Consider the following 15,980-nt stretch of genomic DNA (forward strand, 5'->3'; position numbering starts at 1 on the left):
TTTACCAAACCGCATCACCCCTTTCATTGGTGAAACTTTCAACAAGACTTGTTCACCCTCCATGAACTCTAAGTCTCTAACCTTTCGATCTGCATATTCTTTTTGTCTACTTTGTGCCGCTAGAAGCTTTTCTTGAATAGACTTCACTTTCTGTATCGAATCCCTCAAAAGGTCAGTACCCCAAGGCCTAACCTCAAATGCATCAAACCAACCAATGGGAGACCTACATCTCCTACCATACAATGCTTCAAATGGAGCCATATCAATGCTTGAGTGATAGCTATTATTGTATGAAAACTCCGCTAAGGGTAAGAAACTATCCCAATGGCCACCAAACTCTATCACACATGCACGAAGCATATCTTCCAACACTTGAATCGTTCTCTCAGACTGACCATCGGTCTGAGGATGGAACGCAATACTAAGGTCCAACCTAGTACCCAATTCCGCATGCAATGTTTTCCAAAACTTAGAAGTAAACTGCGTACATCTAAATGTTTGGCTAACTTCTCTGCATTGTAAGTCACCTTAACCAGAATAAAATGAGCAGACTTAGTTAACCTATCAACAATCACCCAAATGGAGTGATACTTACCCATCGTTTTTGCAAGACCAACCACGAAGTCCATTGCGATCCTCTCCCATTTCCATTCCGGAATGGGCATTCTCTGAAGTGTTCCTCCGGGCCTTTGGTGTTCATACTTTACTTGTTGACAGTTTGGACACTTGGAAATAAAGTCAACAATATCACGCTTCATTCTACTCCACCAAAAGTGTTGCTTTAGGTCACGATACATCTTGGTTGCACCCGGGTGTATAGAATACCTTGAACTATGAGCCTCTGTCAGAATAGTGTTGATCAAATCATCAGCGCGGGGTACACATACCCTTCCCTTGATCCTCAAAACACCTTCCTCATTAATTTGTGCTTCCTTAGCCTCTCCTCGCAATACCTTATCTTGAATTCTGCGCAGTTTCTCATCATCAGACTGTCTTCCCTTAATCTTGTCAAGAAAGGAAGATCTTGCCTCCACAGAAGCCAACAACCCTCCCTTCTCATTTACTTCTAATCTCATCAAGTCATTAGCTAGAGTTTGAACCTCTCTAGCCAGTGGGCGTCTAGAAGCTTGCAAGTGAGCTAGACTTCCCATGCTTCCCGCCTTTCTACTTAAAGCATCCGCTACAACATTCGCCTTCCCCGGATGATACAAAATAGTGATGTCGTAGTCCTTCAGTAGTTCCATCCATCTCCTCTGTCTCAAGTTCAAATCCTTCTAAGTAAAGACATACTGAAGGCTACGATGATCCGTGTAGACCTCACACTTAACCCCATATAAATAGTGTCTCCATTGCTTTAATGCAAACACTACCGCAGCCAATTCCAAATCATGAGTTGGATAGTTACGTTCATGTACCTTTAATCTCCTTGAAGCATAAGCAATCACACTCTTCTCTTGCATTAGTACTGCACCCAAACTAGAATAGGATGCATCACAATAAACAATGAAGTTCTTACCCTCTACTGGCAAGGTAAGGATAGGTGCGGTAGTCAACAAAGTCTTGAGCTTCTGAAAGCTTTCCTCACATTCGTCCGACCATACAAATGGAACATTTTGCTTAGTCAAGTTCGTCAGTTGGGAAGAAATAGAAGAGAATCCCTTGACGAATCGGCGGTAGTAGCTAGCTAACCCAACAAAGCTCCTTATTTCTGACACATTAGTAGGTCTTACCAAATTCTTCACTGTCTCAATCTTAGAAGGGTCCACCATCACTCCATCCTTAGAAACCACGTGCCCCAAGAAGGACACTGCATCTAGCCAAAACTCACACTTAGAGAACTTGGCATAAAGCTTTTTCTCCCTCAACATTTCCAATACCATTCTCAAATGCTCTTCATGTTCCTTCTTGCTCTTTGAGTATACCAATATATCATCAATAAATACGATCACGAAGAGGTCCAAATATGGCTTAAAAATCCCGCTCATCAAGCTTATGAACGCAGCAGGGGCATTCGTAAGACCAAAAGACATCACTACAAATTCGTAATGCCCATACCTCATTCGAAAAGCAGTCTTTGGCACATCCGTTGCCCGTATTTTCAATTGATGATAACCGGATCTCAAGTCAATCTTAGAGAAGACACAAGCACCTTGTAACTGATCGAACAAGTCATCAATGCGGGGAAGAGGATACTTGTTCTTTATGGTTACCTTGTTTAGTTGTCTGTAGTCTATACACATTCGAAAACTCCCATCCTTCTTCTTTACAAACAAAACCGGAGCACCCCAAGGAGATGCACTTGGTCTAATAAAGCCTTTGTTCAATAACTCTTGAAGTTGTGCCTTTAACTCTCTTAACTCTGCGGGAGCCATTTTATAAGGGGGTATAGAAATGGGGCGTGTGCCCGGTTCGAGATCGATACAGAAGTCAATATCCCTTTCTAGTGGCATACCAGGAAGATTTGCAGGGAACACATCCAGAAACTCACAGACTACTGAAACCAACTCAATCGAAGGCACTTGGGTAGTGTCATCCTTGAGATGTGCCAAGAAAGCTAAACACCCTTTACTAACCATTTTCTTAGCACGAAGAAAGGAGATGATACGCACCGGATTGGAAGTGTAGTCACCCTCCCACACTAACGGATCTGTCCCAGGCTTGGCTAACGTCACCGTTTTAGCATTACAATCCAAGATCGCAAATTGCGGAGAAAGCCAAGTCATACCCAGAATTATATCAAAATCATCCATTTCTAAGATAACCAAATCTACATAAGTGTTGCTCCCCACAAAGTTCACCAAACAAGACCTATATACCTTTTCAACTACCACAGACTCACCCACCGGAGTAGAAACACGAATAGGCATATCAAGTAATTCACAATGTAAAGTTAGACCATTAGAAAATGAGGAAGATACATAAGAAAATGTGGATCCAGGATAAAACAATACAGAAGCCATGCAATCACAAACCAAAAGATTACCTGTGATGACAGCATCAGATGCCTCTGCTTCAGACCGCCCAGGGAAAGCGTAACAATGGGCCCTATCGTTCGTCTGTCCATTGCCCCTACCTTGTTGTGATGTAGTGGCTCCAGTTTGCCCATCACCTCGACCGTTTTGGTGACCACCATTTCCTCGACCACCACGTCCTCCAGAATAACGGCCTCTGCCATGACCACATCTACCTCTAACATTTGGAGGTCTGTAACTCTGTTTTGGACAATATCTCTTAATATGTCCAATCTCCCCACATCCATAGCACTCTCTGGGTTCATGCATAGGTCTCTCAGAGAAGTGTTGACCGGTCGGAGGTGGACCCCCAACTACAGTCTGTACTGAAGACTGAATTGGTCGGACTGAGTAACTTCCGGAACCTTGTCCTCTAGAGTAAGAACCATTAAACTCAACTCCCTTTCGAAACCTTTTTGATGTCGATGTCGGGGTGAAGTCATCGGGCTTCACTCCTTCCACCTCTATCACGAAGTCTACCACTTCTTGGAAGGATTTTGCTGTAGCCGCTACCTGTAAGGCCGAAATCCGCAACTCTGATCTCAACCCCTTCACAAACCGGCGAATCCTCTCTTGTGGACTGAAACAAAGTTGCGTGACATATCTGGATAGTGCACGAAACTTAGCCTCATATGCATTGACTGACATCCTGCCTTGCTCTAGGCTCAAGAACTCATCCCTTTTCCTATCCCTCAAAGTTCGGGGGATATACTTCTCCATAAACAAGCTAGAGAATGAGGCCCAAGTCATAGGTGGTGCCTCTGTTGGTTGACACTCAATATGTGACCGCCACCACATTTTGGCGTTCCCTTGAAACTGATAACTCACAAACTCAACACCAAACCGTTCTACTATACTCATCTTGTGTAGTAGCTCATGACAGTCAACCAGAAAATCGTAAGCATCCTCAGATTCTGCACCCTTGAAGACTGGAGGTTTCAATTTCAAGAACTTACTGAAAAGTTCATGCTGATCATTTGTCATTATAGGCCCTGTAGTCAGACGTAGAAACGTGCCTATTTCCAATGGAACATCCATGCGGGGAGCCATAGTAGCCTCATGTTGTACCTCCGGAGCCTGAGGTGCTGGTACAGAAAACACTGGGGGTGTCTGGCCCTGATCAGATAACCCGCTAAGATAAGCCAGAACCTGATTGATCATCTCTAGGGTAGGTTGGGGTGGAAATCCCTCATTCTGCACTTGTTCAGTTTCCCCATCCTCCCCTTCTCTTATTACTTCCTCAGTCGGTGGAGGAGTCACTGCCCTAGTATCAGATGGGCTAGGCGCTCGTCCTCTTCCCCTAGAGGACGTCCTCCCACGACCTCTACCACGGCCCCTTGCCGCTGTTCTTCCTCGAGCCACAGCCCCAGTGGCTGGCTCAGTTGTTTCTTGTCTGGCCGGTGTTGGTGTTGGCGTAGTCGTTGCTCTAGTTCTAACCATCTGCGAAAGAGAGTGAAGATGGTCAGATACCGTTTCGTATCGCCTAGATACCAATTGGACTCAAGTAGTAGCACGAAAGAAAGAATGAAAGAGTGAAATTTTCCTAAAGTCTTATAGCCTCTCAAGGAAAAGTAAAGGCGTCCCCCTACCGTTCCTTAAGACTCTACTAGACCTGTTCTTGTGTGATGAGACCAACAAACCTAATGCTCTGATACCAAGTTTGTCACGACCCAAATCCGGGCCGCGACTGGCACCCACACTTACCCTCCTATGTGAGCGAACCAACCAATCTAAACCTTAACATTTCAAGGTAATATCAACATAAAGTAATGCGGAAGACTTAAACTCATTAATAAAATCAATAACTATTATTATTCCCAAAATCTGGAAGTCATCATCACAAGAACATCTATAATAAAATTACTAAACTAAGAGTATTCTAAGAAGCTAAAAATACATAAGTAGCTAGTCCATGCCGGAAGTTCAAGGCATCAAGACTTGAAGAAGAAGATCCAGTCCAAGCTAGAAGCATTAGTTCACCCTGAATTTCCGATGTAGTAAGACTAGCTTGAGTTACTGTTGAGTCGAAGATGACGACACGTTTGCTGCACTCCACAAATAAACAAGAAGAAAACAATAAAAGTAGGGGTCAGTACAAAACACGGGTACTGAGTAGATATCATTGGCCAACTCAAAATAGAAAAAAGTATATATTAAGCAATATCATAAAATCAACTAATATCCTTAGCATGCAGCATTTACAGTTACCATAACCCTTGGTTACAACACCAAGCACATCAATGAGGACTCACACCTCCTCATCATACTCATTTGGGAATTTAGTTCATTAGATTGGATATATTAACATATTTCAAGATTCATTATCTTTATTCCCCTCGTGTCGGTACGTGACACTCCGCTCCTCAATATACTATCCTGGTGTCGGAACGTGACACTCCGATCCTCATTCTATCCTGGTACCGGAACGTGGCACCCGATCCATATTCTATCCTGGTGTCAGAACGTGACACTCCGATCCTCATATACTATCCTGGTACGGGAACGTGGCACCCGATCCATATTCTATCCTGGTGTCCGAACGTGACACCCGATCCATATTCTATCCTGGTACCGGAACGTGGCACCCGATCCATATTCTATCCTGGTGTTGGAACGTGACACTCCGATCCTCATATACTATCCTGGTACCGGAACGTGGCACCCGATCCATATTCTATCCTGGTGTCGAAACGTGACACCCGATCCATATTATATCCTGGTACCGGAACGTGGCACCTGATCCCCTAATCTCACCACTTTCGTTCATCAAGCCTTCTTTTATACCAAGGCATCATCTTTAACAAAGTAGATTAGGGTTTCTTTTCAAGATTTGGGATTCAATAGCTTCATCATTCTTATTTATTCACAATTACATAATCACATCATTCATGCAAGCATACAATTAAGCATATAGAAGGTTTACAATACTACTAACACATATCATTCGCTATTAAGAGTTTACTACGAATAGCATGAAAACCATAACCTACCTCCACCGAAGAATTGAAATCAAGCAAGTTAATCCTCAAAGCTTGGTGCTTTCCTCTTCTCTCGATCGTTTCTCTCTCTCCCTTCTTGTTCTTTCTGTTTTCTTATTCAAACCCTCTTTCTTTTACCCAAATTAGTATATAATTAAGAATAAAAGATGGCAATAATACCCCACTAATTAACTTAAGGTTACCTCTTTTAACCCACTAACCTTATAATTAAAGCAGGAATAGTCAAAAACGTCCCTTAAAACGTATAAAGAAATCCGATCCGGACTGGGATTGCGCAACCTGCGACGGCCCGTCGTGCCTGCGACGGTCTGTCCTGCAGGTCGTCGCAAGGGTCAGAGACTCAATTTCCACTGAATTATCTGTGACGGTCCGTCACGCCTGTGACGGTCCGTCCTGCCATTCCGTTACGAAGTTTAGAGAGTCGATTTTCAGTACCCAATTTCAGATTTTCTAAGTGTTTTGAAACGAGACCCTGCGACGGTCCGTCGTGCCCATGACGGTCCGTCATTGGGTTCGTCGCCTCTGCCTGTTTTTCTAGAAATAAAATCTGCTGCTCAAAACGATTAAACAGGTCGTTACAATAGATACTAATTTACCCATCGTTCGTTCCCGAACGATCACAAGAAGGAAAACAAGGGCGAAAAGGAGTACCTGAATCTGTAAACAGATGTGGGTATATTTTCTCGCATATCCGCCTCTTTCTCCCAAGTGGCTTCTTCAATGGGTCGATTCTTCCATTGCACCTTGATGGATGCAATCTCTCTTGACCTCAACTTGCGAACTTCTCTATCTAAAATAGCAACAGGCTCCTCCTCATAAGACAAGTTCTCATCAAGCAAAACTGAATCCCAACGGATAATGTAGTTTCCATCCCCATGGTATCTTTTCGACATCGACACATGGAATACCGGATGTACTCCGGACAGCCCTGGAGGCAAGGCTAACTCATAAGCCACCTCTCCTACTCGCTTAAGTACTTCAAATGGTCCAATGTACCTTGGACTTAGTTTACCCCTTTTACCAAACCGCATCACCCCTTTCATTGGTGAAACTTTCAACAAGACTTGTTCACCCTCTATGAACTCTAAGTCTCTAACCTTTCGATCTGCATATTCTTTTTGTCTACTTTGCGCCGCTAGAAGCTTTTCTTGAATAGACTTCACTTTTTCCATCGAATCCCTCAAAAGATCAGTACCCCAAGGTCTAACCTCGAACGCATCAAACCAACCAATGGAAGACCTATATCTCCTACCATACAATGCTTCAAATGGAGCCATATCAATGCTTGAGTGATAGCTATTATTGTATGAAAACTCCGCTAAGGGTAGGAAGCTATCCCAATGACCACCAAACTCTATCACACATGCACGAAGCATATCCTCCAACACTTGAATCGCTCGCTCAGACTGACCATCGGTCTGAGGATGGAACGCAATACTAAGGTCCAACCTAGTACCGAATTCCACATGCAATGTTTTCCAAAACTTAGAAGTAAACGGCGTACCTCTATCTGATATGATGGATAGTTGAACCCCATGCAATCGAACGATTTCTGAGATATAGATCTTGGCTAACTTCTCGGCATTGTAAGTCACCTTAACCGGAATGGGCATTCTCTGAAGTGTTCCCCCGGGCCTTTGGTGTTCATACTTTACTTGTTGACAGTTTGGACACTTGGCAATAAAGTCAACAATATCACTCTTCATTCTACTCCACCAAAAGTGTTGCTTTAGGTCACGATACATCTTGGTTGCACCCGGGTGTATAGAATACCTTGAACTATGAGCCTCTGTCAGAATAGTGTTGATCAAATCATCGACGCGGGGTACACATACCCTTCCCTTGATTCTCAAAACACCTTCCTCATCAATTTGTGCTTCCTTAGCCTCTCCTCGCAATACATTATCTTTAATTCTGCACAGTTTCTCATCATCAGACTGTCTTCCCTTAATCTTGTCAAGAAAGGAAGATCTTGCCTCTACAGAAGCCAACAACCCTCCCTTCTTATTTACTTCTAATCTCATCAAGTCATTAGCTAGAGTTTGAACCTCTCTAGCCAGTGGGCGTCTAGAAGCTTGCAAGTGAGCTAGACTTCCAATGCTTCCCGCCTTTCTACTTAAAGCATCCGCTACAGCATTCGCCTTCCCCGGATGATACAAAATAGTGATGTCGTAGTCCTTCAGTAGTTCCATCCATCTCCTCTGTCTCAAGTTCAAATCCTTCTAAGTAAATACATACTGAAGGCTACGATGATCCGTGTAGACCTCACACTTAACCCCATATAAATAGTGTCTCCATTGCTTTAATGCAAACACTACCGCAGCCAATTCCAAATCATGAGTTGGATAGTTACGTTCATGTACCTTTAATCTCCTTGAAGCATAAGCAATCACACTCTTCTCTTGCATTAGTACTGCACCCAAACTAGAATAGGATGCATCACAATAAACAATGAAGTTCTTACCCTCTACTGGCAAGGTAAGGATAGGTGCGGTAGTCAACAAAGTCTTGAGCTTCTGAAAGCTTTCCTCACATTCGTCCGACCATACAAATGGAACATTTTGCTTAGTCAAGTTCGTCAGTTGGGAAGAAATAGAAGAGAATCCCTTGACGAATCGGCGGTAGTAGCTAGCTAACCCAACAAAGCTCCTTATTTCTGACACATTAGTAGGTCTTACCAAATTCTTCACTGTCTCAATCTTAGAAGGGTCCACCATCACTCCATCCTTAGAAACCACGTGCCCCAAGAAGGACACTGCATCTAGCCAAAACTCACACTTAGAGAACTTGGCATAAAGCTTTTTCTCCCTCAACATTTCCAATACCATTCTCAAATGCTCTTCATGTTCCTTCTTGCTCTTTGAGTATACCAATATATCATCAATAAATACGATCACGAAGAGGTCCAAATATGGCTTAAAAATCCCATTCATCAAGATCATGAACGCAGTAGGGGCATTCGTAAGACCAAAAGACATCACTAAAAATTTGTAATGCCCATACCTCGTTCAAAAAGCAGTCTTTGGCACATCTGTTGCCCGTATTTTCAATTGATGATAACCGGATCTCAAGTCAATCTTAGAGAAGACACAAGCACCTTGTAACTGATCGAACAAGTCATCAATGCGGGGAAGAGGATACTTGTTCTTTATAGTTACCTTGTTTAGTTGTCTGTAGTCTATACACATTCGAAAACTCCCATCCTTCTTCTTCACTAACAAAACCGGAGCACCCCAAGGGGATGCACTTGGTCTAATGAAGCCTTTGTTCAATAACTCTTGAAGTTGTGCCTTTAACTCTCTTAACTCTGCGGGAGCCATTGTATAAGGGGGTATAGAAATGGGGCGTGTCCCCGGTTCGAGATCGATATAGAAGTCAATATCCCTATCTGGTGGCATACCAGGAAGATCTGCAGGGAACACATCCAGAAACTCACGGACCACTGAAACCGACTCAATCGAAGGTACTTGGGTAGTGTCATCCTTGAGATGTGCCAAGAAAGCTAAACACCCTTTACTAATCATTTTCTTAGCACGAAGAAAGGAGATGATACGAACCGGATTGGAAGTGTAGTCACCCTCCCACACTAACGGATCTGTCCCAGGCTTGGCTAACGTCACCGTTTTAGCATTACAATCCAAGATCGCAAATTGCGGAGAAAGACAAGTCATACCCAGAATTACATCAAAATCATCCATTTCTAAGATAACCAAATCTACATAAGTGTTGCTCCCCACAAAGTTCACCAAACAAGACCTATACACCTTTTCAACTACCACAGACTCACCCACCGGAGTAGAAACACGAATAGGCATATCAAGTAATTCACAATGTAAATTTAGACCATTAGCAAATGAGGAAGATACATAAGAAAATGTGGATCCATGATCAAACAATGCAGAAGCCATGCAATCACAAACCAAAAGATTACCTGTGATGACAGCATCAGATGCCTCCGCTTCAGACCGCCCAGGGAAAGCGTAACAATGGGCCCTATTGTTCGTCTGTCCGTTGCCCCTACCTTGTTGTGATGTAGTGGCTCCAGTTTGCCTATCACCTCGGCCGTTTTGGTGACCACCATTTCCTCGACCACCACGTCCTCCAGAATAACGTCCTCTGCCATGACCACCTCTACCTCTAACATTTGGAGGTCTGTAACTCTAGCTCATGACAGTCAACCAGAAAATCGTAAGCATCCTCAGATTCCGCACCCTTGAAGACTGGAGGTTTCAATTTTAAGAACTTACTGAAAAGTTCATGCTGATCATTTGTCATTATAGGCCCAGTAGTCAGACGTGGAAACGTGCCTATTTCCAATGGAACATCCATGCGGGGAGCCATAGTAGCCGCATGTTGTACCTCTGGAGCCTGAGGTGCTGGTGCAGTAAACACTGGGGGTGTCTGGCCTTGATCAGATAACCCGCTAAGATAAGCCAGAACCTGATTGATCATCTCTAGGGTAGGTTGGGGTGGCAATCCCTCATTCTGCACTTGTTCAGTTTCCCCATCCTCCCCTTCTCTTATTACTTCCTCAGTCGGTGGAGGAGTCACTGCCCTAGTATCAGATGGTCTAGGCGCTTGTCCTCTTCCCCTAGAGGACGTCCTCCCACGACCTCTACCACGGCCCTTTGCCGCTGTTCTTCCTCGAGCCACAGCCCCAGTGGCTGGCTCAGTTGTTTCTTGTCTGGCCGGTGTTGGTGTTGGCGTAGTCGTTGCTCTAGTTCTAACCATCTGCGAAAGAGAGTGAAGATGGTCAGATACCAATTCGTATCGCCTAGATACCAATTGGACTCAAGTAGTAGCACGAAAGAAAAAATGAAAGAGTGAAATTTTCCTAAAGTCTTATAGCCTCTCAAGGAAAAGTAAAGGCGTCCCCCTACCGTTCCTTAAGACTCTACTAGACCTGTTCTTATTGATGAGACCAACGAACCTAATGCTTTGATACCAAGTTTGTCACGACCCAAATCCAGGCCGCGACTGGCACCCACACTTACCCTCCTATATGAGCGAACCAACCAATCTAAACCTTAACATTTCAAGGTAATATCAACATAAAGTAATGCGGAAGACTTAAACTCATTAATAAAATCAATAACTATTATTATTATTCCCAAAATTTGGAAGTCATCATCACAAGAACATCTATAATCAAATTACTAAACTAAGAGTATTCTAAAAAGCTAAAAATACATAAGAAGCTAGTCCATGCCGGAAGTTCAAGGCATCAAGACTTGAAGAAGAAGATCCAGTCCAAGCTAGAAGCATTAGCTCACCCTGAATTTCCGATGTAGCAAGACTGGCTTGAGTTACTGTTGAGTCGAAGGTGACGGCACGTTTGCTGCACTCCACAAATAAACAAGAAGAAATCAATAAAAGTAGGGGTCAGTACAAAACACGGGTACTGAGTAGATATCATCGGCCAACTCAAAATAGAAAACAGTATGTATTAAGCAATATCATAAAATCAACTACTATTCTTAGCATGCAGCATTTACAGTTACCATAACCCTTGGTTACAACACCAAGCACATAAATGAGGACTCACACCTCCTCATCATACTCATTTGGGAATTTAGTTCATTAGATTGGATATATTAACATATTTCAAGATTCATTATCTTTATTCCCCTCGTGTCGGTACGTGACACTCCGCTCCTCAATATACTATCCTGGTACCGGAACGTGGCACCCGATCCATATTCTATCCTGGTGTCGGAACGTGACACCCGATTCTCATATACTATCCTGGTATCGGAACGTGGCACCCAATCCATATTCTATCCTGTGTTGGAACGTGACACCCGATCCATATTCTATCCTGGTACCGGAACGTGGCACCCGATCCATATTCTATCCTGGTGTCGGAACGTGACACCCGATCCATATTCTATCCTGGTACCGGAATGTGGCACCCGATCCCCTAATCTCACCACTTTCGTTCATCAAGCCTTCTTTTATACCAAGGCACTAACAAAGTAGATTAGGGTTTCTTTTCAAGATTTGGGATTCAATAGCTTCATCATGCTTATTTATTCACAATTACATAATTACATCATTCATGCAAGCATACAATTAAGCATATAGAAGGTTTACAATACTACTAACACATATCATTCGCTATTAAGAGTTTACTACGAATAGCATGAAAACCATAACCTACCTCCACCGAAGAATTGAAATCAAGCAAGTTAATCCTCAAAGCTTGGTGCTTTCCTCTTCTGTCGATCGTTTCTCTCTCTCCCTTTTTGTTCTTTCTGTTTTCTTATTCAAACCCTCTTTCTTTTACCTAAATTAGTATATAATTAAGAATAAAAGATGGCAATAATACCCCACTAATTAACTTAAGGTTACCTCTTTTAACCCCCAAGAATTTGAGTTATTAATATTAACCCACTAACCTTATAATTAAAGCAGGATTAGTCAAAAACGTCCCTTAAAACATATAAAGAAATCCGATTCGGACTGGGATTGCGCAACCTGCGACGGCCCGTCGTGCCTGCGACGGTCCGTCCTGCAGGTCGTCACAAGGGTCAGAGACTCAATTTCCACTGAATTATCTGTGACGGTCCGTCACGCCTGTGACGGTCCGTCCTGCCATTCCGTTACGAAGTTTAGAGAGTCGATTTTCAGTACCCAATTTCAGATTTTCTAAGTGTTTTGAAACGAGACCCTGCGACGGTCCGTCGTGCCCATGACGGTCCGTCGTTGGGTTCGTCGCCTCTGCCTGTTTTTCCAGAAATAAAATCTACTGCTCAAAACGACTAAACAGGTCGTTACAATAAACCCACGAAATATATAATTATAGCAGGAATAGTCCAAAACGCCCCTTTAAAACTTAACCAGAAATCCGACTCCAACTGGGATTACGCAAGCTGTGACGGGCCGTCGCGCCTGCGACAGTCCGTCCTGCTGTCCGTCGCATAGTTCAGAAACTTGATTTTGGGTGAAGGGCCTGTGATGGTCCGTCACACCTGTGACGGTCCGTCCTGCCACTCCATTACGAAGTTCAGAGAGTCGATTTTCAGTACCCAATTTCAGATTTTCTAAGTGTTTTGAAACGAGACCCTGCGACGGTCCGTCGTGCCCCTGACGGTCCGTCGTTGGGTCCGTCGCCTCAGCCTGTTTTTCCAGAATAAAATCTGCTGCTCAAAACGACTAAACAGGTCGTTACATATACAAATTTTGAATAAGTAAAAAAAAAGAAGAGGTAAACAACTAAAATTAAGGAGTACTTACGAAATTGACTTCAACTTCGGGAGGTAACTTCAACTTCGGGAGGGAGTAATCTAGTTTTGGACAACAATTTGAAATTCAAACCGAATAGCTGGAGTATTAAATGTAGGAGAAAAAGTTGGAATGTGAAAAGGAGAGAGAAAATTGTTTTGTGTATAATTATATACAAAATTAGAAAATAAAGTTTTTATACTATTGGTTACATAATAGGTTGCGGATCCCATTAATTATAGCAAAAAAAATTAAACTATAATTATATAAGGTAAATAAATTAAACTATACCCCTATGATATAATTAGTTATGAATGTTTGCCATTTCATATAATTTTCCCAATATTTAATAACCAAGTAAATTCGAAATTTGCAAAAAAAAATCTTTAACATTTTAACGTAAAATTAGATAATTTAATAAATTTAAATTATTATTTCTTCCGTTTTAAAAAGAATGACCTAGTTTGACTTGGAACGGAGTTAAAGAAAAGAAAGAAGACTTTTTTTAATATTTGGAATTTTATTTTATATATTTTCTGGCTTAAAAATATATTTGCTAATTAAGTTTTACAGTGTTTCTTATCGTTTGCAATTTATTTTTTAACGTTTTAAATTACTTCTGCTAATTTAATGATAAATTTTAAGTTTTTTTCTTCAAAAAATCAAATAAAAAACTGTAACCAAGGGAATAGGATTCATTTTTATTTTTCATTTTAAAAATAATTTTCATAATTAATAAATTCTGTTTTTCTTTTCGGCGCTGACATTTGTTTGTGGTTTTTTAATTTGATGACATTTGTCAATTGTTGTAGAATTGCCGCTTCATTTTTGTTGAAGTGCATACTTTTTTTAAAAGAACATTTAATCACCATATTTAAGTTATTATTTAATCGTGGAGTAATAAAGAAAGAGGTTATGTGAAAAAATTTATCATGTGAGAGGCATACTAATTATAAAAATATATTTAATTATATTTTTTAAAATTATCGCGTTTTTAAAATTAACTTTTTAAAGAACGATCTTAAGTAACTTTTTAGCTTTACATTTGAAGTACGAACACTTTTTAGCTCTATATTTTAAGTACGAAATTAATTATGAGTTAGACGTAATCTCTGATGAACATAGTGACTCTCTGGTGTGTTAAACTACTTTTGAAAGAAAATGAAATATCTCAAGATGCTCGTTGTTCATTTCTTAAAAGTATTATATTATGACATTGATTAGCATGGATGGTGTATGTTATAGAGTCTACTATATTGACTTGATTTTGTTCATAGGTGAGCCAAAGACAACATTTTATTTTATAGCACTCTAATTTTATTTATGCAGATCTCTTTATTTCATGTTTTACTAGCTTTTTAAAGGACCTCTTTCTCTATTCATATGTTTCTCGTTATGATAATCAAGTTATTTGCATTGACTTCGTATTTTAATTTATATTTTTAATTTAGTAATGTCAAGAATGAATATTCACGTATAAAATAACTAATATTTTTTGTTAATTATTTTTATTTAAATCAAATATCATTAAGACATAAGTATGTCGCAACTAATGTTAAAACTTTTTGTAAAAAAAAATAAAATCGTTGAAATGAATTTATTATATTTCTTAGAAATGATTAAATCTTAGATAATACATACAATTTTTGAAGGATCCTATATATATATAATTATATCAATTTCTACTGAAAATAACAAAATAAGATTTCCATTGGAATTAGATGTGTCCGGTGGATCTAGGATTTTTTGTTAGGTTATTATCTATACATGGCGGCTGGTATTCCCTATTGCTGAGAGCGCAAGAGTTGACGCTGGGATGGAAACTGCTGCATACGATTTTTCGATGGCTGATTGGTCAGAACTTCAACATGATCTGCTTGTTCTAATTGCTAGGCGTTTGAATCTCATCGAAGACTATCTCAATTTTAGGAATGTCTGCAAATCCTGGCACTTTGTATCCACCAAGGACAATTTCAACAGTTACCTTTCTAGATTTCCTTGGTTGATGCCAGCGGAGGAAGAGGAAGACGGAATTTCCATTCGGAAATTCTTCAGCCTCTATAATGGCATGATTTTGAACAAGAGGATTCCAAAAGCCCGCAGAAAACGGTGTATGGAATCTATGGGTTGGCTTATCATGGTAGGAGAAGAGGAAGGTGAAATTAGTATGCTACGTCCCTTCTCTGGTGTTGAAATTGAATTACCCCATCAAAATAACACCGTAGAATACGATCGTTACTAGACTGACTTGAAGATGTACTTTTTTAACAAGGCAGTTTTGTCCGCTAGTCCTTCTCATACATCTGACTACCTTCTCATGGTCATTGAAGGAGCATTTAAGTTTTTAAGTTTCTGGAGACCAGGTGATATTAGATGGACTAGAGTTACATTGCAAGGAACCGATCGCGTGCGTACGATTTTTTATGATTTGATATATTTTAATGGCCAAATATATGTTGTGGATTATTCCGGTGATGTGATAGTTTTTGATGTTGTTGATGTTGTTGGCACTCAACCCACTAAATATCATATCGTAGCAAACATGCCACTTCCACCTTAACTTCGTCGTGAACAGTAATACATTGTAGAATCACTAGGATCATTATTTGTAATTTTGCGAGATGGTGTTCATTTAAGGTTACCCAAAGATGATCGTGACAGGATACCATTAAAGCTCATTCCAGATGATGATGATGATGATGAATACACATACAAACAACCAATTTTCGAGTTTTCCAAGTCGATT

The 15,980-nt window shown here is 41.0% G+C and overlaps 1 protein-coding gene across 1 annotated transcript; it reads left to right on the forward strand.

Moving 5' to 3' along the window:
* Nucleotides 1-15,050: 15,050 nt before the first annotated feature.
* Nucleotides 15,051-15,476, forward strand: LOC101246127 (F-box protein At2g17690-like). The gene has a single exon (XM_004237047.2). The coding sequence runs from the start codon at nt 15,051-15,053 to the stop codon at nt 15,474-15,476; it is 426 nt and encodes a 141-aa protein (XP_004237095.2).
* The last annotated feature ends 504 nt before the right edge of the window (nt 15,477-15,980 follow it).

Source organism: Solanum lycopersicum, chromosome 4 (genome assembly GCF_036512215.1).
Source record: "Solanum lycopersicum chromosome 4, SLM_r2.1".
In the NCBI taxonomy this organism is placed as follows: domain Eukaryota; kingdom Viridiplantae; phylum Streptophyta; class Magnoliopsida; order Solanales; family Solanaceae; genus Solanum; species Solanum lycopersicum.